At 36.5% G+C, this 23,299-nt stretch overlaps 1 protein-coding gene across 1 annotated transcript in view; it reads left to right on the top strand.

The window, feature by feature from the left end:
- Positions 1-23,299, top strand: part of SLC38A1 (solute carrier family 38 member 1) — a 100,854-nt gene that overhangs the window by 30,703 nt on the left and 46,852 nt on the right. Inside the window, 3 exon segments of the mRNA XM_060690221.2 lie at positions 1,219-1,294; positions 3,108-3,223; positions 22,695-22,768. Of these exon segments, the coding sequence (XP_060546204.2) occupies positions 1,219-1,294; positions 3,108-3,223; positions 22,695-22,768 (266 nt within the window).

The following is a 23,299-nucleotide window of genomic DNA, read 5'->3' on the forward strand; positions in this document are numbered from 1 at the left end:
GAAAAACTGCACCTTCACTCTGCCATCCCAACATGTTCCTTAGGGCCCCAAAGAGGAAAGGGGCTCAGCCATCAATCAGTGATACCACCCAACTATCTTACCAAGATGATTTGGAAGAGGAGCAATTTTTACCTCATAGGCCTTAATCTGATTTGAAAATGGATTTAAAAATGTCAGGTGAAAGGGGATGCTAAAGTGGATATAGAAATAAAACCAGCTGATGTCTTAACAAGTGACCTGAATTACTTTCTTACATTGGATTCACAAAAGAGACTTGTTTAACATTTTGAAGAGTTCTGTGAGAAATAATAAAACAAGTGAAAAGAAATCAATCTCTAGGACTTTATTTGAGAGTATTAAGCATCAAGATTGTGAAAAGTAAAGGGAAGAAATATAAAAACAAGATTGTTAACAGCAAAAGGAAAGCACACAAAGTTGGTTTATTAGATATATTGTTTTTTCTGGTAAACCTTAATGGATATCAAGTCTGAAATGACAAAGTTTTATGGATTTGTATATGGATAAGATGAGATTTTAGAAGAAGGAAACATTTGTTGTATTATAAGAGAAGGTGATGTTACTAAAATTGTTCCTAATTATTGTTATGAAGGGAGAAATCATTTCTTTATATATTTATTATTTTTTCTACATTTGTTTTTTTTAAATTTTTGAACTATTTTTTCCTTTCTATTTTTTAAAAAATTTATTTAGTTTAGTTTAATTACTGTTAAAATGCTTTGGATTCTCTGCATTAACAAAGTCATTCCTGTCAAGAATTTTGTGAAAATGGAGCAATGCTGACTCTGCAGTCTACAGCCCAAGACTGGCAAATTCATACTCCTCCGACATTCTGGACTTGTTCTTTATTTCACGATTTGCATTTCCAAGTCATACTAAAGAAAAAAAAGACTAAGAAAACTACTCCTGTTGCAAAGTAGCCATGTCAGGGGATTATTTCTAAGCAGTGTATTAGAGAACAGAACCATACATGAATGTCTTTTCAGGTCTTTGATAGTCTCTTATTATATCCTCCATCTGTAATATTTGTTTACCTATGCCGTCTTCTCAAATGTCAGTGTACAATGTGGTTTAATGAAAAAAAATCAAAATCCACATTGAAATGTCACAGCATTCTACAGCAATAACAGGTGATAAAGTACATTCATGCTATGCCTCATGATTTTTTTTAAAAAATCCTGCTTTCTTGTGTCCTTTCAGCAAGTTCATCGCAGACCGTGAGAGCAGAAGAAGCCTAACTAACAGCCATTTGGAAAAGAAGAAGTGTGATGAATACGTAGGTTCCTCTCCTCACTTTATAGAGGTTTATTCTTCAACGTTGCAGGTGTACATAAACTGAAACTTACCAGGATGTCCTATGCAAGAAGAAGCTTTGCCATTAGCTACCCTTTCCAGGACTGTTCATCTGTGTTTCATTTATGTTTCATTTATATTTATGTTCTTGCCTTCCTTCAATGAAAGTTGCATAATTCTCTGCAGCCCACGGTTAATCTTCCTAATGATCAGTGAATGCACTGTGGATAAGGTAGGAAGCAGGGGATTTTTCTTCCAGAATTCCAAATTTATCTACTGGAGACAAATGGTGAAGGCAGTTAAACAATTGTATTTGTTCAAACAGTTAAATTATAAGATTTTACTGTCTAACATTTTCAAGGGCTTGAAAAGGAAATTAGTTATTAATAGGTAAGGTTCTCAATGGCTGCTAGATATGGTGGTCATATTTAAATTCCATTATTGCCTTCTAAAACTTATGATTACACTCTCCAATGAGTTGTAGTGAGAGCTTCTGGATTTAAATGACATGATGTACCCTAAGCTAATAAAAGGCTTTGTGTGAGTCCTGCTGGTAGAATCAACATATTTGGTACAACTGAGCATGTTCCACTCTTAACAAGTCCAGGCAAGACATGGATGAGCAGAAATAGGAAGCCGTGCCATCCTACTTTTAGTATTCCACCTCTTTTAACATTTTCACCATATTGATTTCTACCAATCCTCTTAGAGTCAATTACTATGATCCTACTTGTAAAAGACATCTTCATAACCATGAAGCTTTGAGATGTGTTGTGTAAAAATAAAGAAATGCATGAATTTGGCTTTTAAACAATTGAGGTGAACCTTAATTGACAAAGATTGAGGTGATAATGAAATTTAACAGGATACAATGGGACCCAGTTGATAAGTACTAAATAGCTATATATTACTAGGGATTGCATTAAAAATAATGAATATGTGGATATAGCACGTAGGAAAATGGATTGGCCACATGGATGTGGTCTCTTTGTTTTATTATGCAGTTAACATATACCGTGTTTCCCCGAAAATAAGACCCTGTCTTATTTTTTTTGAATCCTGAAATAAGCTCTTGGCCTTATTGCTATGCACTCAAAAGCCCAATTGGGCTTATTATCAGGGGATGTCTTATTTTGGGGGAAACAGGGTAGGTAGTCTTCAACTTACAATTGATAGCTTAACCACCACTCAAAGCTACAAAGAACCCCCAAAAGTTATTTTCTATTAGGTTCAAACTTTGAATAGATGTCTCACTCCCCCTCCTGTGGTCATGTGACCGCATTTCAAGTGTTCAGCAACTGGCTTGTGTTTATATGACTATGATTTATGACATTTTTGTCCCAAATTGGCTTTTACTTTCACTTTTTGGAAATAAAACACCTTAGCAAACAATGGGTTTGCTTCATGACCATGGCATTTGTTTAATGATTTGATTGACTTAACTATGGTGATTCACTTAATGACTGGTGCAAAAATCATAAAATCAGAAGGTTCACATGATGATCCACTTTATGACCAGTATGATATATGGCTGTAATGAATAGATGTATGTCAAGATCCACAGATAAAGATGACCCATAAAGATGTTATCTTTACTGATTTACTTGTCATTTTTTTTCTATTACTGAACTCCACTGGGCAGATAACTGAATGTTAGATTCAGCATACAAGTGACTAATGTAATGTCGAAGTGACTTCTCAAAATGAACATTGAATAGAACGCTTACAGTTGCCAAGCTTTGAAATTAAGTTGCCTTCTTCCTTTATTTCCCTTCTTCCCTCATTCTCTCTTACAGAGTCCAGGCACAACATCTTTGGGAATGTCTGTCTTCAACCTTAGTAATGCTATCATGGGCAGTGGAATATTGGGTCTTGCCTTTGCTTTGGCCAACACAGGAATTGTACTCTTTATGTAAGTAATTCATATACCAAATTTCTTTAGCAGTTTGACACATGCAAGGATTGAATGAAAAATAACACCACTCATAGTTTCAGTTTAAATAGAGATGTTTTAATAGATGAAGTAAAAAATTATCCTTAAAAGAATTATTTTATTGTTAGTATTGATGTCTCCAAGCAATCAACTCCAGTTACTACATATGTCTGCCAATGCTGGACAACTTTTAAAGCTATCATGAAAGAACTCCACATTTTGTTTCTTCAATGAGGTCCTAACAGTTCTTTCCACTAATTTGAAAAAAAAATTCTTTTTTTTTTAAACAAAGTTTATTTTCATTTTTAAAAATACAATACTTTACATATACATACATACAATGTTATTGCAACTAACGTATACAAATCTGCGCCTATACCACTAATACAATCCATTTCATTTCCCTCTCTTTTCTTTCACCCAATTATACCATAAATTCCAACATTTGTAATAATCAGAATCTTTTTGATTCCTAAGTAATTTTGTTAACCGGTTTGCCTCTGCGCATTTTGTAATTTTCCAAATCAATTTATTTTCTGTGGGTATTAATTCGTTTTTCCATTCTTGCGCATATAGTATCCTAGCTGCAGTAGTGATGTGGAGGATCAAGTACCATTTTTCCTTAGTTATTTTGTCTGGTTTCATTCCTAATAAAAAAATCGCTGGTTTCAGCTCTATATTATATCCTGTAATTTCCACTATCCAGTTCCGAACCTTGGACCAATATTTGCCTACTTTGGGGCACGTCTACCATTGGTGGTAGTACGTCCCACAACCATTCCCACACTTCCAGCATGCTGGAGAAACTCCCGGGAACATTCTTGCGATTCTTGCCGGGGGGATATGTCAACGATAGACCATTTTATAAATATTTTCCTTGTAGGAGGTTGACAAAGTAAGTTTCATATTCCTATTCCATATCTCATCCCATTTATCCAAATTTGGAAAAAAATCCGAAGTTCCTCCCCCAGGCAATCATAGTGTCCTTAATCACCTCCTCACCAATCCATCGTGATACCAAAAACTGGTAGCACCTTGAAAGTAATTTCTTTTCGATTCCCAATAAGATTTTATCTAACTCCTGTAATGACCTATATATTTCCTCCTTTCCTTTGTCCCTTCTGACTCTCGATTGTATTTGGGCATACGCCCACCAGTCTACCTTTTTGCCCTGTTTTGTAAGCTCCTCTCGGGTCTTCAATTCCCCTTGAGGGTCAAGCAAATCGTGATAAGTCAATGGTATTTCCTTATTGTATAGTGTCGCATGTGTTACTGCCTGATTCGCCAGTTGCGTCCCTTTCTGGATCGGGATTCCTTACGCACAGTCACTCAGGCACTCGTCACTTCCCTCCTGGACTACTGCAATGCTCTCTACATGGGGCTCCCCTTGAGGAGTACCCGGAGGCTCCAACTGGTGCAGAATGCGGCCGCGCGGGGGATTATGGGAGCGAGGAGTCGCTCCCATGTGACACCTCTCCTGCGTGAGCTGCATTGGTTCCAGTGGTCTTCCGGGTGCGCTTCAAGGTGTTGGTTACCACCTTTAAAGCGCTCCATGGCATAGGACCTGGGTACTTGCGGGACCGCCTTCTGCCGCCGATAGCCTCCCACCGTCCAGTACGCTCCCACAGAGAGGGACTCCTCAGGGTGCCGTCGGCCAGGCAATGTCGGCTGGCGACCCCCAGAGGGAGGGCCTTCTCTGTGGCAGCCCCCGCCCTCTGGAATGATTTGCCCCTGGAGATAAGAAGGATATCGGATCTTCGGGTCTTTCGCCGAGCCCTGAAAACTCTTCTTTTCCAGCAAGCAGGGCTGGCGTGAACCCCGCCCCCCTTTTTTAGTTTTTAATGGTTATTAATTGTTTAGTTTTAATTGTTAATGGGTTTTAATTCGCACTGTTTTAATTCGGGCCAAAGTATATAATTCTTTTAATTAATTTTAAATTTTGTATTGTTATGTATTTTGGTTTTGGCTGTGCACCGCCCTGAGTCCACTAGGGGAAGGGCGGTATATAAATTGAATGAATGAATGAATGAATGAATGAATGAATGAATGAATGAATGAATAAATAAATAAATAAATAAATAAATAAATCAATAAATAAATAAATAAATAATAAATAAATAAATAAATAAATAAATAAATAAATAAATAAATAAATAATGGGGCAAACCAAATCGGAATCATTGAATAATGCCTGTTCCTAACCCCTTCCCAAGATTGTAATAATATTCTCCGAAGGTAGTGTCTCTTAAACTGTCCACATTTCTTGCCCCTCTCACTCCATAGAAAATGGTGTCAACTGTGACACAAATCATAACCCTCCAATGTAAGAGTCCTCTTCCTATTTAAAAGCATCCAGTCTCTGATCCAAGTTAAATTAGCTGCTTGGTAGTAAAACTCCCCTTTCTGTAGACCAAATCCCCCTCTACATGGAGCCTCTTGGAGCATTTTAAGTTTTATCTGGTGCTGCTTCTTCTGCCACACAAATTTCCTCACATAACTATCTAGCAGTTTAAAAAAACCACTATCCAGTCTCGCGGGGGCAGTCTGAAATAAATAGTTCCATTTCAGAAGTACATGGGTTTTAATCGTAGCTATCCTACCAAGTAAGGAGAGTTGCAGGTGCTCCCACTTTTCTAGGTCTGTCTTTGTTTGGCCTAACAACTTTGTGTAATTATCTGCCATAATAGACGTATTTTTAAAAGACATCCAAATACCCAAGTATATTATTCTTTTAGTCACTTAAAGGCCCAATTATCTCTCCAATTCACTCCAACAATTTCGTGTCATATTCTTTATTATAATCTTCGTCTTGTCTTTGTTGATTCAGAGACCTGCAACTCTACCATACTTCTCTATCTCCTGAAGCAAGTTTTACCTGATTCTAATGGATCCTCTACGATAAAAAACAAGTCATCCGCGAATGCCTGAGTTTTATATTCTTCAGATCTCACCTTCAGCCCCTTTATTCCCTGATTCTTCCTGATTTCCCGTAGCAGAGGTTCTAGTGTAAATATAAATAGAAGTGGGAACAGTGGGCATCCTTGTCTTGAGCCTTTTCCAATTTCAATCCTACCCGTTTCTTCCCCATTAATTAAAGCTCTAGCTATTTGAGTTGAGTAGATCGATCTTATCGCCCGTATATAATTATCTCCAAATTCCATCTTAACTAACAAGGCAAACATAAATTTCCACCTAACCCTATCGAAGGCCTTCTGAGCATCTACAAAAATAAATGCTACTTCCTTATCCGAAATGGTCTCATAGTACTCCATTGCATCTATTATCGTCCTCACATTATCCCTTATTTATCTATGTGGCAAGAACCCATTCTGGTTTCTATGTATGTAGTGGTTTAAAAAAAATTTCATTCTCCCTGCTAAAATTGAATTGAAGATCTTATAATCGGTATTCAAAAGGGATATAGACCTGTAATTGTGGATCACTGATGAATCTGTTTCTGCCTTGGGGATCAAGGAAATATATGCCTCCGTCCAGGAATTTGGGATCCGACCCTCCACGATGATTCCATTAAAGACTTCAGTCATATATTGTCCCACTATATCAAGAGTTTCCTTATAGAATTCCATAGGAATCCCATCTGTCCCCGGAGTTTTCCCTAATTTCTGCCTTCCAATTGCCTCTTCCAACTCCTTCTCTGAAATTTCCCTGTTAAGTATTTGTCTTACCTCTTCTGGCACTTTTGGAAGATCCAGCCCCTCTATATATTTCTCCATCTCTTGTTCTGACCCTTCCTCTCTCTTGTATAAATCTGTAAAGAACTTCTGTACGATTCCCTTCATACCTTCCCTGTCAGTTACCCATCTTTCATTCGCATCCTTCAAACCACCTACTTTACTTCTTCCCTTTAACTTTTTAATTCTATAGGTTAGCCATCTTCCCGGCTTGTTAGCGTTTTCAAAATAACCTTGTTTGACCCACCTGCATTTTTCAGCTACTTCTTCTTCGTCCATTAAATTTATTTTATGGCAAATTGAATTTTTTTCCTCTAATAATGCCTGATCCATCGGTTTGTTTCGTAATCCTTTTCCCACCTGTTCTAAACCATCCATTAAATTTGATCGTTCCTTCCTTTCCAGTCTTCGCTTCCTTATTGTATATTTTATTACCAATCCCCTAATTAGCTCCTTATAAGTATCCCAATTATTTTGCAGGTTCATATCCTCTTTCTTATTCTCTTTAGAGAAATATTCTGTTTCTCTCTTAATCTAGGTCACAACTTCCTCATCCTTCAGCACCCTCACATCCATCTTCTATCTTTTCCTTTTCTGTTGGCCCCTCCATGTTACAAGCAAGGGGCTGTGATCAGCCCAATCATTAACCCCAATTTCTGTCTCAGAAACGTATTCCCTTAATTGTAGTGTCATCCAGGCCATGTCGATCCACGACCATGACTTATGCCTGCAAGAGTGAAATGTATATTGTCTCATCTCTGGGTGTCGCTCTCTCCATATATTCTTTTTGAGTATATCACCTTTACATTTTTTTGGACTAGCAATGTACAATACTCACTTCAGCGTCATCATAAACAACCTGAATTTGATGTTGAATTTCAAGGATCCCTTGGCAATCAAAATTTAATCATGTCACATCACTTAAAATGCACTTACTGCAGGCTTTCACTTCACAAACAAGAGCAATAGAACCTTTTCTCATAGCAACTTCCTGCCAATTGAAGTCAAAGAACAGAGGCTAAGAAATACTACAGTAAGAGCTTCTAGCATATCAGTACGTCTACCTGTCAGTGACTTACAACTTTGGAAGCAACATTTTTCATTCAATCCTTGTAAATATTCAGCTGAAGGAAAGACACAGGTAAAATTCTGTTTTTTATACTTTAATGCAGAGGTTTACCTGATCTGTATTTTCCTAACCAGTGCATAAACAAAATACACAGGTGTATTCACTTGTAGTTTCTTAGGTTTTGCAGTGTAATTCATAAATAAAACGTATGCAGAATTATTAAGTAAAAATAAAGGAGTCCCTGCGGATTTTACTCCGCTAGTCATTACCAACTATAGGAGGAAATGCTCATCTCTGTTTCAAGGCCATTGAATCAGCACTGTCATGTGGCCAGCCAGCATAACTTCATGGAACGCTGTTATCTGGTACCTGTTTATCTACTTGCATTTGCATGCTTTCAAACTGTTAGGTTGGTAGGAGCTGGAGCGAGGACAGGAGCTCACCCCTTCATGTGGTGCTCAGGCCTCAAACCTGGGCTTCCAGCTGACAAACCGCTGAGCCACCACACTACTCCTTAAGTAAAGATACTAGATATAAATATGCACACATAAAAGAAAATAACAAACAACACATTTTACATTTGAAAAAAGTGTTTTGCAAAATTGCATTAGAAAACCACAGTGAGTGGTATAAATTTTCATGTAAATACTTTTTTAAAAAATACAACCTGAAATGAAGCTGGAAACAATGATTTTTAAGGTGGGTAAGCTGGAAAAGTGGATGAAACTAGAATGGACAGATAAATTCATTCTTAATTTGAAATGTATGTTTAAATTCTATTCTGTTTAAAACAGAATGAGTATTTGTTTAGCATGAACTTCACACATATGTAGAAACTTTTTAATAGATGGTCAAACATTGCTGCTTAGCTTCTTATTTAACTTCTAAAGAAATTTTAAGTTTGATTCTTAAGACATAATCTCATGCAAAATATTCTAAACAATGAGGTATGTGCTTTTTGGGGCTTCTTTCTAATCAAATAACTATTGTTAACAGTTTTGGTTTTTTTAATGTTGAATAAGCTATCCCAGCTGGGTGCCATGGATGCATTAGGACAAGTCGCTTCCTGAACTTTAATCAACATTGCTGAATGGATTAAGTCAGCATGGAAAGGACAATATCACATTATTGTCTTAAACAATACAATGAAGGTGGTACCTAATCACCAATAAGGTTAAAAAAATATTGGTTTTTTAAGAGCAAAGGTAGTATGAAATGCCATGCTATCTTTGTATGACATTTATCAGGTCTGGATTCTTGCTATTTATTACTAGAAAATAAAAATACTAGCAAATGTAGTATTGCTAATATAAATTATCACAGCTTTTTTAAAAAAAATTGTAAACATTTTATTACCATTGGCTCTCCTGCATTTAACTAGGATAGTTCAGAGTGATAACAGCAAATGGTATTTTTTATCAAATTTCAACCCTCAGAAAAAAAAATTGGCATAAAAGGATGTTTAAAATAATATATTGGATTCATGATATAGACAACAAACAAAAAAGCTCAGGTTGGTATTAAATTTAAGGAAAAGGATTATGTTTCAAAGAAATATCAACAAAGATACAGTAAGAAGGATTATATAATACACAGATAAGAATTCTGAGAAAAGCTATCTTGAAGGAAGTCATACAAAGCTTCATTTGTGCTCTACCAAAGAAAAAATAGATGTTCTTTTTGCTAACCAACTAACAAATATATGTAGGAAACATACTACAATAGTAATGGGGGACTTCAATTACCCTGACATCAATTGGAAGACTAATTCCGCACTAAGTGAGAAATTGAATAGGTTCCTAACCAACCTAGCTGACAACTTTATTGTCCAAAAGGCAGAGAGGGAACTAGAGGGACAGCCATACTGGACTTAATTCTTACAAACAGAGAAGAAGTGATAGAGGGAGTTGAAATCACAAGAACCTTGGGTGAGAGTGACCATGTCATACTAGAATTCAACATAACACAAACACAAGCAGTTGCCTTCAGAAGTTGTGGGAGCTTCATCTCTGGAGGCTTTTAAGAAGAGTTTGGACTGCCATTTGTCAGAAGTGGTGTAGCACAGGGCTGTCAGACTCTTGGCCCGGATGCATCACACGCTGGCCATGCCCATGCCCAGTTTAGTGAAGGGAGAAAAATCGCAATATGTCACATGATGTCGCGAGTTTGACAACCCTGGTGTAGGGTCTCCTGCTTGAGCGGGGGGTTGGACTAGATGACCTACAGTACAAGGACCCTTCCATCTCTGTTAATCTGTTAAAGCTTTTAGCAACTGGCTCAAAATTTATAACCAATTGCAATATCTCAGCGTCACATGATTACAATTTGCTAGGGTTTTTGCGGGTTTCTGATAAACCCGGCAAAAATGCCATTGGAAAAAGTTGATTCACGTTTACAATCATGTGATTTTCTGATCATAATGAGTCACTTTATGGATATTGAAAAAAATGGATGTAAAATTGGGTTCAGTCATGTGCTTATTCAACTTAAAACCATAACAACTTATGACCAAAATTCCCAGCCCAATTATGGTTGTAAACCAAGGACTACCTGGAAAAGTCATTCACTTTTTAAATATTTTTCCAATCTAATGCATCTTATAGCAATTACTAAGGCAGCGGTTCTCAACCTGGGGGTCGCGACCCCTTTGGGGGTCGAATGGCCATTTCACAGGGGTCGCCAAAGCCCTCTCTGCCCCCCCATGCCTTCACTCACCCTCACTCTCTGCTCTGTTGGATCGCCGGCCGTTTGTTTACCCCGCCCACTCCCAATCTATTGCTGCCTCCGATGGCTAGAGGAAAAAAAACTGTTTAAATTCTTGCCGCGGGGCTTCAAAGGGCCGCCCTATAGCCAGTGGTGCAGCCCAACCGTTTGTTAAATTGCTGGCTTGCCCCGCCCCTCCGCACCACTATTTATTGCCAATAAATAGTGGTGGGCGAGGGGCGGGTGAGCCAGCAATTTAACAAATGGTTCGGTGTTTTTTTGTAATTTTATTGGCCCATGGAGCTTCAGCATAGGCTAATTAGCCCTTGCTTAGATCGGCTCCCGACCCCCAGCTGATTTGCTCTCAGCTGTTTTGCTCAGTGCTCTGCTGCTTGCTTGGAAAGAGTGCAGATTTTTTTCCCCCTAGCTATACTTATTTATTTATTATATTTCTATACCGCCTTTCTCCCGTAGGACTCAAGGCGGTGTACAGTCAAGAAAAATATAGACACACAAACATCATAAAATTGCTAATTAAAATTGTTACTTAGTTTGGTCAATTAAATAAAACCCAGAATTAGATAACATTTAAAAAAATCATTCGCATGTTTGTATGTTTAGCCCTGCCTGTTGGAACATCAGGGTCTTGAGGGCACGGCGGAAAGCACGGAGATCAGGGATATTCCGTATCTCTGGGGGCAGTTCATTCCAAAGGGTTGGAGCCCCCACAGAGAAGGCCCTCCCCCTGGGAGTCGCCAGTCGACATAATTTGACTGACGGTACCCTGAGTAGTCCCTCCCTGTGAGAACGAACTGATCGGTGGGAGGCTATTGGTGGCAAAAGACGGTCTCGTAGGTACCCAGGTCCTAAGCCATGGAGCGCTTTAAAGGTGATAACTAACACCTTGAATCGCACCCGGAAGACCACCGGGAGCCAGTGCAGCTCGCGTAGGAGAGGTGTTACATGGGCGTAACGAGCTGCGCCCATAATCACCCGCGTGGCTACGTTCTGGACCAGTTGGAGCCTCCGGGTGCTTTTCAAGGGGAGCCCCATGTAGAGAGCATTACAGTAGTCCATACGGGAGGTAACTAGGGCATGAGTGACCGTGCGCAAGGCGTCCCGATCCAGAAAGGGACACAACTGGCGGATCAGGCGAACCTGATAAAAGGCACCCCTGGCCACGGCCGTCAAATGATCTTCTAAAGATAACCGTGAATCCAGGAGGACACCCAAGTTGCGGGCCCTCTCTGTGGGGAGCAAGATCTCATCCCCTATTGTCAGTGATGGTACCAGCTGACTATACCGGGACGCCGGAAGCCACAGCCACTCGGTCTTGGAGGGGTTGAGTCTGAGCTTGTTTCTCCTCATCCAGATCCGCACGGCCTCCAGGCAATGGGACATCACAGCAAGGGCATCATTGGGGTGGTCTGGGGTGGAGATGTATAGCTGTGTGTCATCAGCATACTGATGAACACTCACCCGAAAACCACTGAAAAACGAAAGAGAAAGTAAAGCAGGCTGTTGGTTTTGCACGTTAGAAAATTAGGCAGGCAGATTTCTTTTCTTTTTCCTCACCAAAAAAGGTAGGTGCAAACAACGGGAAATTTAGGGAAAAAGAGGAGATTTTAAAACACAAAAGAAAAAAAGCTCTATTTAACTAGGGAATTGTAATAATTGAGATACTATTAATTATATATTGTGTTGAAAGCAGAAATGGTTAAGTTGTGGTTTGGAGGAATATATGAGGGAAATTATTTGGTTTATTATTGGTAAATATAATTAATTGATTTGTAAGAAATTGGATTGCATGGAAATAATTGGAATATTCATGTTCATATTGATTAATATACAAAAAAGGTAGTTATATAACTAATTGATTTATATTAAAATGTTGAATTCATATTAAACAACTAATATTACATAATTAACCAATGTGAGGATGGATATAAAAATAGATGACAATGGGAAGGGATATAATATAGAATAGAAGGGAAAAATTGAATTTGATTAAGATTAGAGATGAGGATGAAGGGTAATATTGATTTTTTACAAAAATAGATGAGGAATAAATATGGCAAAAAGGAAATATAGAAATTGTAAATTTAATTGAAATGACTAAACATTTCAATTGTTTAAATTTAAATTTATGTTTAAATTTATGTTTAAATTTATGAACCGGCCAAATACTCTGTTCAAAGAAAATACATTGTATGTTTGTATGTGTGTTTCTAATTATTGTTATTTATTCATATTTGTTCTCTTTTATTCTTTAAAGTTTAACAATTCATTCTTTATCTTAATATCTTTATATTTGTTTGGGGTTGGCTTTCTTCCCTTTCATCTTTTTTATTGTACAGCAATCTTTCTCCTCAAACCTACCACCTCTCTCTTTTCTTTCCTTCTTACTTTCTCTTCCTCACCCTCTTCTTCTCCTCCCTACTTCCTCTTCCTTTCTCCTTCTCTTCCTCTCTTACCCTCACTCCTACTCTAATTTCCCTTCCCTTCCTTCATCCCTCTCTATTGCTGTATCCTTTTATGCATATGGACTACTCAGAGGGCTGAAAAAGTTATTTCTGACTGTCCTCGCACTTTTGACCAGTCTTCGAACTTACGACTGTCCTCACATTTTACGTTTTTGCCCTATCTTGTCACCATAGTGAAGAGAAGCAGTTGTGAAATGAGTGACACATTGTTAAGAATGCTACAATGGGCATAAATGATGACCAGTCATAAGTGCGAAGACCGGTCAAAAGTGCAAGGACCTGTCAGAAATGACTTTTTTCAGCCCTCTGGGTAGTCCTTTTGTGCATATGGACTACTCAGAGGGCTGAAAAAGTTATTTCTGACTGGTCCTCGCACTTTTGACCAGTCCTCAAACTTACGACTGTCCTCACATTTTATGTTTTTGCCCTATCTTGTCACCATGGTGAAGAGAAGCAGTTGTGAAATGAGTGACATGGTTGTTAAGAATACTGCACGGGCATAAATGTGAGGATGGTCATAAGTGTGAGGACCAGTCAAAAGTGCGAGGACCTGTCAGAAATGACTTTTTTCAGCCCTCTGAGTAGTCCCTATACACATAGCCATGGCCACCCGGTCACATGACCAGCTAGCCACACCCACCCAGTCACATAACCTCCAAGCCATGCCTACAAAATAAGCCACGCCCACAGAACCGGTAGTAAAAAAATTTAGAACCCACCCCTGGTTGGGGGTCACCACAACATGAGGAACTGTATTAAAGGGTCACGGCATTAGGAAGGTTGAGAACCACTGTACTAAGGAATAAGTGATCTTGAACTGCTACAATGTACTTCTCAAACATTTGTGAAACTGTATTGCAGGTTCATTTAAGCAGGCATTTATTCCTCTTCAAAAAAAAGAATATTAAGAAAGTATTAAAATAGAAAAGGGACAGCCTTACATGCTGTTATTATTTGGCATTGTTTTAGATTCAGTGTAGTGTTTATTAATCAGCTGAGTAACCAAACAAAGAAATGAAGTTAAATATTCAAATATAATGGGATTTGTCACCTTATTTAATTAGTTAGATGTCTTTGAGTCCTATTTGACTTCTACTGATAATTGTATGGCAAACACTCAACCACACCTATTTTAAGTAATAACTCAATTTTTTCAAAGACATTCCAGTAATCTCTTTGATCTTGTCTGTTTTATTTTTTCCACTTCCCTCAAATCATTTTCCCTCTAATTCATCATTCATTTGCATCACACTTTCAAAGTGTGTGTGACTTTCTTTTGCTGATCAAAAGGAGCAGTCAATTATTATGTCATCCATGATTGATTGGTTTATTTGATCTTGGATTGGTTGATTTGTTCTTTCTTATGGTCCTTGAGCATAACTGTCCTCAAATCCATTGTCCCCAAATCCATTGTTCATAAATGTAGTACTTTCTTTAGCATTTCTTGAGGCTACCAGTTCTGCAAAAATTCATATCGCCACTGAATAGCACCAGAGAGTTTTCTGTAACATTTTCCTGTCATCTAGTGATGATCTGTTTTTTTGTAGCTTAGATCTGATGCTCAATTCTTCTTGGCTTTCCAGCTTTTTACAGCCTTGTATTACCACTGGAAATAACAGTGCTTTTATCTATTTTTAATTTAGTTGTCATTGAAATATCCTTAGCCTTTTTTAGCGTATTATATCGACAGTAAGTTTTTCATTGCTCTTTTCTGTAAGATTTATTTCCTCTTTATTTCTCCAGCACATAGTGCATCTTTGTATATTCTTGAGCCCAAGAAAACAAATCTATCAGCCATCTTCACTTCTTCAGTTGTAAGTTCACTACGCTTGTAAGTTGACAGTAAATTTCTCATCTTAACGTTAAGGTGATTTACTAAGTATTAACTTATATTTCTCATTTTTCATCTTTACTTTTATAACACACTTTTATAATTTAGATAAAACTCCTGGGGACTATATAAGTCTGTGTTGTTTTATTGGCAACAGTACTGCTGAAGTTAATTGCCATTTTCTTATTCCTGAATGGTTTTTTTAAAAAATTATTTATTTTACAGTCTTATTTTAAGCTTTGGGATTTCTTACTGGCCTTCTACTCAAATTCTAAATTGCCTACCCAACTTAACTTTTAAAAAAAATCAACTGAAGTCTACTGAAGATACTACTACTTGATGTATCTAGTCTTTTTTATGTACAGGTAACATGGTTTTCTGCACATCTCAAATAGTTAATTCTTGACCTTCTGCTGTTCCAGCTATCATCTCTTTAAATCTCACTTCTGACATTTTCATCATACATTTATTATCCAAATTAAACTGAAATGGAGAGTGTATGTATTATTGCTCATTCCCTTCTTTATTTTGAACTACTTTGTTTCTCCAGATTCAATCTTACAAGTCCCTTATTTGTTGAAAGAATTCTTTAGAAAAATAATCCAGTGTTTTGCCAATTAGTCTTAATATATTTTATATTTTGACAAGTCCTACACATTCAAAGACCTTGAATATAGTCAAGGTAAACCACCTTGTATTTTCTTATTCTCTTCATTATATGTCATGTAGTTTTCTAATCCCTCTGACTTTTCTGAAACCTGCATATCCTGGTATGGTTCCGTGTATCCTTGTCAAAACTTAGTCAAGGAATTTGTTGAGTGGTCTGGCAATTTGCAAATGTTTCTTAAGTATAATTTAGGCACTAATATTTTCCAATCTCTAGACTACAGAGTCTTGTTCTATATTTGTAGATATGGAGTGAACAGCACTTTATCTGCTCCTCCTGCAATTAAACAGAAATAGAAGAAAGACCCCTTTATACATGAATTCATATTTTGTCATTCCCTTGACTTTTCTGACAGTACTTGAATGAGGGAAAAGAGAAGAGATTGAAGCAAGGGAAAAGGTGGAATTAGAGAAATGGGGTGAGGATTTCTTCTTTGTCTTGCACTTTGTTTGCTTATCCCTGGAGTTCTAGGAATAAAGAGTTGGCACGAACTCTTACTAGTGCCTCTCATCAGGGTAGCCTACATAATCATTGACAAATGTACCCAAATGTTGCTGTAAACTATAGAACTGAGAAATCCAAATGACTCATATAACTGAGTAATGTTTTATTCTACAGGAAAAACATATTTGAGTGTTATAAACTAGAGTTGCAAGAAACTTCAGTACTGTAAATATTTCATCTAAATAAGTTTTTAAAAACCCACAAAACCCAATAACCCCAAACTCATTCTTAGTTCAGTATTCCCCATCTACAGTACCTACCTAAAACAATGCCAGGGGAATAAAATAACTGAACATTTTTTGTATTGGGAGTTTTCTCACATCACAGCCTTTGCCATTCATTGAGCTGTCTCTCAGCTAGCCTATGGATCTTCCATCAGAGGCAAAGGAAACATAAAAATTAGCATCCAGCCTGCTCTCTGGAATAAAGAGAGAGAGGCAATAAAACAAGATTTACCACCAGTGAGAACCAATCCACTCTATAGTCAGAAATTAAATGCTTTAGAATCACTCCTGCGGCATTTCTTGTTATGTTATAGCTGGGGTGGGTGTTAATTGATGATGATAGAATATGGAGCCCTTCCATTATCTTAGGGGCACTGGATACAGCACACAAGGATTCTGTGTAGTGCACAGGGTACAACTTTCAGTGCTATATTTGTCTCATTTTAAACAAAACAGTCAAATGTTGCCATCTTACTAACTTTTTATACTTTTCAGTAACATTATGAGTTGTACAACGTAATAGATATGCATGCATACTACATGGAGGTATTTATTATCTACTGATATCCATGCAACAAGCAGTAATAATAGCTAGCTAAAATATCTCCAGGTCTTATGAATGGGATTGTAGAATTTGTATAAATTTACAGACTTATGACCCATTCGCAAATACCTTGCAGAATGCCACTGAACTCTTTAACACCTCACAGGACAGAAGCAGTACCTTTGTACCTCTTGCAGAACATGACTTATTTGTCTGTAAACATGCAGCATCTTTCAAAAATATAACAAGGAGCCACTTTTCCCTGTTCAATGCACTAATGCTGAAAATTTACACAAATTATGACTCAATTCAATGGCCTTGTTTGCTCAGATTTATATTTATGAAGTTTAAAATTATCAACTACAGATAATGCTCTCTACATTCTTGGTACAAATATTTCTGCAGTTGTTTTGACATACATGCTGCCTTGATCTAGTTTAATATAAGAAATCTAAGGACTCTTGAGACACTGCAGAATTTTCTAGGTCTTGTACATATGTTTTGAATCTGTTGAAAGCCAGCACTGTTTGTACTTTCATGCCATTCCATGGGATGGTATTTGCAATAGTCTGTCTGTCTCAACCACATGCAATACAACAAACATCCTTTTCATGGTGTCTCCTGGAAAGACATGGAAAAAAACACAGACAACCTGTGAGAAAACCTGTAAGGACAGAAAAGCCAAATACAAGTTAGAACTCTTTCAGTTTAACAAGATCATCAGGATTTTAACACTAGGAACTTTGATTTTTTTTATTTTTGCTGAAAGTATTTGTGTGAGGCTTTTTAATAAACTACTATGAACAGTAGTTTATATGAACATTTCTTCTTCTTTGAGTCAAACAATGGAGCAAAATCAAGTTTAATAATACTTTTATTATTTTTATTACTTTTATTATTTATTACTTTTATTATATTATGTATCTTACCACTAGGTAATATAATGCAATGTAAATGTAATTTCTCTGAGGACATATTTCAGGCAGTTCCATTTCTGAGACTCACTTCTCACTGAACTGGTTAACATTTTATTTATACACACAAGTTTCAGGGCTTAGGCTTCCTTCATAAATCTACTCCTGTTACAGTCAGAGCCAATGATTATTATTTGCACTGTATGAATCTAGACTATTGGATTCAGCTATGCTATAAAGAAAGAAGCAAGTTCGAAAGCATTGGAACTTCTTAAGTGATAAAGATTAATTACATTTATTCTGTGAGAAAAAAGCAAATAATTTTAATAGAAAGTTGAAATGAACTAACCTTGAAGCTAGGATGGAACAGAGAAGGAAGAAAGAAATGTAGAAGCCAAAGGTTCACATGGGCAGGTAGAGATAAAATGTACCTTATAATTCAGATGCAAGTGATTTCACTATCACACAAATTATCTTTTAGGAATAGCAATAAGACTTATATACCTCTTCATAGTGTTTACTAAACAGTTTACAGAGTTAGCATAAAGCCCTCAACAATCTGGGTTCTTATTTTATTGACCTTGCAAGGATGGAAGGTTGAGTCAATCTTGAGCTGATCAACATTGAACTCCTGGCACCGGACAGAGTCAATACTGCATTCTAACCACTGTAATACTGCATTCTAACCACTGTGCCACCACAATGGTTCTCTTTTAGAAAAATAGAAAAGGACTTTTAAAGAAAAATATTGCAGGAATTATATTTCTTCAAAGTGACTTACAAAACAACAAACATTTATTCATTGAAAATAAGAGTAGTAAATATAGTGGAGATCATTAGAGGAATTATGCACACTAGTCATACTGTAATGCATTAAGGACAAAATATTGCCTTATAAAACTGCTTATGTTAACAATAAAAAGTTGCATTGTAATTGACTGTGTACTATATTAAATAATGATTTTAAGAGCTTGACTTCACTTGCCCCAGAGTGATGTGACTAATTCACATCACATCAAGTAAGCATATTTTGAAAGTCTGGCTCAGGGCATCTGGTATGGGCTCAACAGTTCTTGAGTAAATCTTATTCATACAAGCATTAACAGAGGATCTGAAACTTAAGCTGTGCATAGCGTCATGCTATAATTGGTATGCTGTGTAGAAGGTGGCAAATGTTTACTGGTTGAAATTGTTTATATTCAGTCCACTCCATATAGATATTAATAAGATTTTTGCCTACCCCAAAATTGTTAGGGACATGAAACCACTACAGTTACCATGTTTGTTATTTAGAACTTCATGAACAATTCCCGTCCCCACAAATGCTAGTTGATGCAGTCTGATACCATTCAAGAAAGGTACACAAACTCCCATGCTATTTGATGGGGGAAAGAACACATAAATGTAATTTTTTGTATAAAAGTTGTGCTTGAGTTGATTTCTTACCAGGTAATACAAATACAGATTACTGTAGCACAATGTAGGGTTTTTTTAAAGAATTAAACATCTTGGTTTAATCAATAAATATCTTGACCAAATCTGAATAATTAGGATAGAAAACAATTGGCAACAAAATTGAAATTACTGGCATGTAAAACATGGTTGTTGAAGAGCAGAATCTAGACATTTTGCTTGTTCAAATGTATTAGTAAATAATCTAAAGCAGGGGTATCAAACTCAATTTCATTGAGGGCTGCATCAGGGTTGTGTTTGACCTGGGGAGCGGAGGGATAAGTTGTGTGACCAGCTCAATGTGAATCGTGTCTGGGGCGTCTGAGTGCTCTTCCAGCGAAAACTGAGCTCGGAAGGGCCATGTGCGGCCCTCCCAAGCTCTATTTTCGCTGGTAGAGGGTTGCAGGAGGCTGTGGCAGTTGAAAACAGAGCTTGAGTGTGCCATGTGCAGCCCTCCCAAGCTCCATTTTTGCTGGCAGAGGCACGGGCTGGTTCTTCGCTGTTTCCAGGGCAGCCCTGCGGGCCAGATCTAACCACCCCATGGGCCAGGGTGAGTTTGAGTTTGACACCTCTGATCTAAAGGCATCCTTATTAATTCTGCTGGTATATACTATTAAGCACGCCTGAATATTCAAGTCTCTGAAACACATCTTCAGTAAGATGGATATAAGGGTCTTTTTCCATTAGATCAACTATGGTAATTATTTTAATAAATCTATATATCTTGACTCATCTCATTTAAAAAAAGTTATTAAAGGAGAAGAAAAGTAATCACTTTATACTAAAATACCCAGAGAGGCAATTTCTAATCTTCCAATTCTAAAAAGTTAAAAAAAGCATATATTTGAGAAATAAATTGAAGTCTAACAGAACATTTTTAGATTTGCTCTGCTATCTTAGAAAAATAATTCATTTTCACTATTTAGTCTTTAGTTTAGTCTTTCATATTTAGAAACTAAAAATGTTTTTGAAAGATTTTACTTTCAAATAAGTAGTAATGGAATAGAACTTTCTGATAATAAATTTTCGTAGTTATATAGTTTAGTCAGATTACGATTTATATTGGTATCGATTGTTTCCTGATTGCTTATTTGTACCTTATGATTATCATTAAGTGTTGTACCTTATGATTCTTGATGAACGTATCTTTTCTTTTATGTACACTGAGAGCATATACACCAAGACAAATTCCTTGAGTGTCCAATCTCACTTGGCCAATAAAAAATTCTATTCTATTCTATTCTATTCTATTCTATTCTATTCTATTCTATTCTATTCTATTCTATTCTATTCTATTCTATTCTATTCTATTCTATGATACTAAATGACAGAATATCTTGTCCATAGTTGTTGTGGGCATGATATTGGATACTTCCTAATCCAGAAATCGTTGGTCTCTGGTATCAATATTTTACAGAAAAATACTGGTAATATGAAGCTGAATTAAACCAAAAGACATTTGTGACATTCTATACTAAATCACTCCAGATTTAGTCAGGTAATTTAATCTATGTAGGATCTATGAGGCATAGGTCTTTCTTTGTTATTCTTGTTTTCAAGTTTGAATTGCCAATTTTCAGTTGTTACTTTGATCTAGTAATGGCCAACCATACCATTAAGCTTCTTTCCAACTGTTTTTAATGGGTATGATAAGGTGAATTATATTTATTAAAGTACATTTCATTTTTGAATAATCCTAAATAAGATGGTTGTCAAAAATTTAAGACTAAATTTTTCTAAATTTAGATTTGGAAATGAAATAGTTTTAGCAAATAGTAATCTCACAGATGTTATTTGGACTCTTAAAATAGCATCTTTTAAATAAATGACCCTAAAATGCCCCGTTCTAGAATGGGATTTATGCCTATTCTCCGTGGTCCAAAATGTCTGGTTATTATAATATTTATGGTCTTGCTCCACCTAAGCCACTCTCCGTAATGTTAATTTTTGTCACACAAACCAATCTGCTGTCAGGTAAACCAGGCAGGAAACATTGAACTAATTCTATTTTATTGTAAGGTTATGTTAACAGAATCTTGCAAATCTAAAGGCACAAACTTCATACACATCACTTGCTTCATTAGGGCAGATCTTCCTTAAATTTCTTACTCTGAACATTAAGTCACTGGGAACTGTTGCCTCTTTTGTCTGTTTGTGTTCTAGGCAGTATCTCTTCCTCTCCTTTCTCATTCCATTACATCTATATAGTGTGCAAACGATGATGAGAAGCCACAGAGGTGGCAATTTCCCTGAGGGTGTTTCTCAGCAGCAGAATTTCACAAAGCTCCCCTTGTAATCCTCATATGAATTTCACAATCCTGACTTCTATTACTCAGTGCTCTTGCTCTTACATTATCCCAATAAACTGAATCTGCAAATCAGATTTATACTGACAATTTGAAACCATAAAACCTCTAATTTTACAACTCTGCCCACATATTTAGAGTAAGACCTTTTGAATGCACAGACAGCCCTGGGCTAAGAACATCCAACCTGAAGACAACCCCTAGTTATGAACAGGGCTGCCTGTTACAAAATACCAGATGGCTGCCTTGTTATGGTACTTAAAATGGTGGACCGCTGATTGGCAACATGATCCAACTCAAAATGGTGGATGAACCACTGAAGCTGTGCAGTGCTTTCATAAGTGTCACAAAGTAGAATGTTTGCTTTTAAATAGTGTACAGCCTGTTTTCAGTAACTCATGAAAACATTGCACAGCTTCAGTGCTTTACTTTTTTTGTCATCGTAAAGAGTTATAGATAGAGGGCAACAGAACTTGATCTTAACCTATGGAGTGTCTGTACTGAGAATTAGTGTGTACAATTCAATTGTAATTCATGTTTTGCTAAGAGCACATTACTCCTGCAGAAATAGAATTATGATTAAATACCTATTATAATTTTGGCACAAATTCTAGATAAACATGAAGTAAGATTGAGATAATTCTAATGGAAAAGTTCTTCAGCAAGTATTCTTAAAATTGATTTTCTGAGTATTTCAGTGCAAAGAATTTAAGCCAAATATCTAGAATTCGCAAAACAAATTACTTGTTTAGTATTAATAGCTAAATTTAAAGTTGCTACACTCAGAAGTGTGTGAGCTCCAGTGTCCTCAAAATGCTTGGTCCAAAATTCCTTAGGACCAAATGACAAATTTCATTCAGAGCAATTATTTTAATATATGATTTGTCATTTGTCACTGTGTTATTGAGAAGGCAGCCAACCTGCCCCAAGTAATTATGTTAACCTAAGGGAGGCCCTCATGGTTTAAATTAAAGTTATATTCATATTACTGCTATACATCCATGCTTACTCAAGTTTTATATTATAGTGCTAAAAAGTATTTTTCTTGTTTTTTCTTATAGGTTGCTTTTGATTTCAGTGACACTGCTCTCCATCTATTCAATAAATCTCTTGTTAGCTTGTGCAAAGGAAACAGGTATTTTATAAAACTTTATATTATTTCACTTCCAAGGAATAACATATAGATAATGAATATGGTATATAAAAGCCTAAATCTTCCACCCTATTTTGTTTTGCTTTATTAATTCTAAAAAAAATTAAATATGCTTTGTTAAACCTAGAAAAATATAGAGCCATTGTTTAGTTTTGCTTTATAAAACTAAAAAAGTATATAATGCCATAGTTCAAATATGATCTTAATAAGATAATGAGGTTAAAGAGTATATGAAAATATATGTTTTAAAAGTGAAGGGAAAATAAACTGGGTGAAAACCACGGGAACTTTCAGAGTCGGTTTTCACCAGTTGTGCCAATATGATATATCCAATAAATTATTCTTTGAGGAATCTACCTGCCTCAGAGTTCTGCTATCTATGGGTGCATTACCATATTTTTCAGACTATAAGACGCATCTGACTATAAGACGCACCTAAATTTAGAAGAGGAAATCAACAAAAAAAAGTTTTTGGTCTCCGCACACCTCATTTTCAGGCCTTTTTCTGGGCCT

The sequence above is a fragment of the Pantherophis guttatus genome, chromosome 7 (genome assembly GCF_059756535.1).
Source record: "Pantherophis guttatus breed Tessera chromosome 7, ASM5975653v1, whole genome shotgun sequence".
Taxonomy (NCBI): domain Eukaryota; kingdom Metazoa; phylum Chordata; class Lepidosauria; order Squamata; family Colubridae; genus Pantherophis; species Pantherophis guttatus.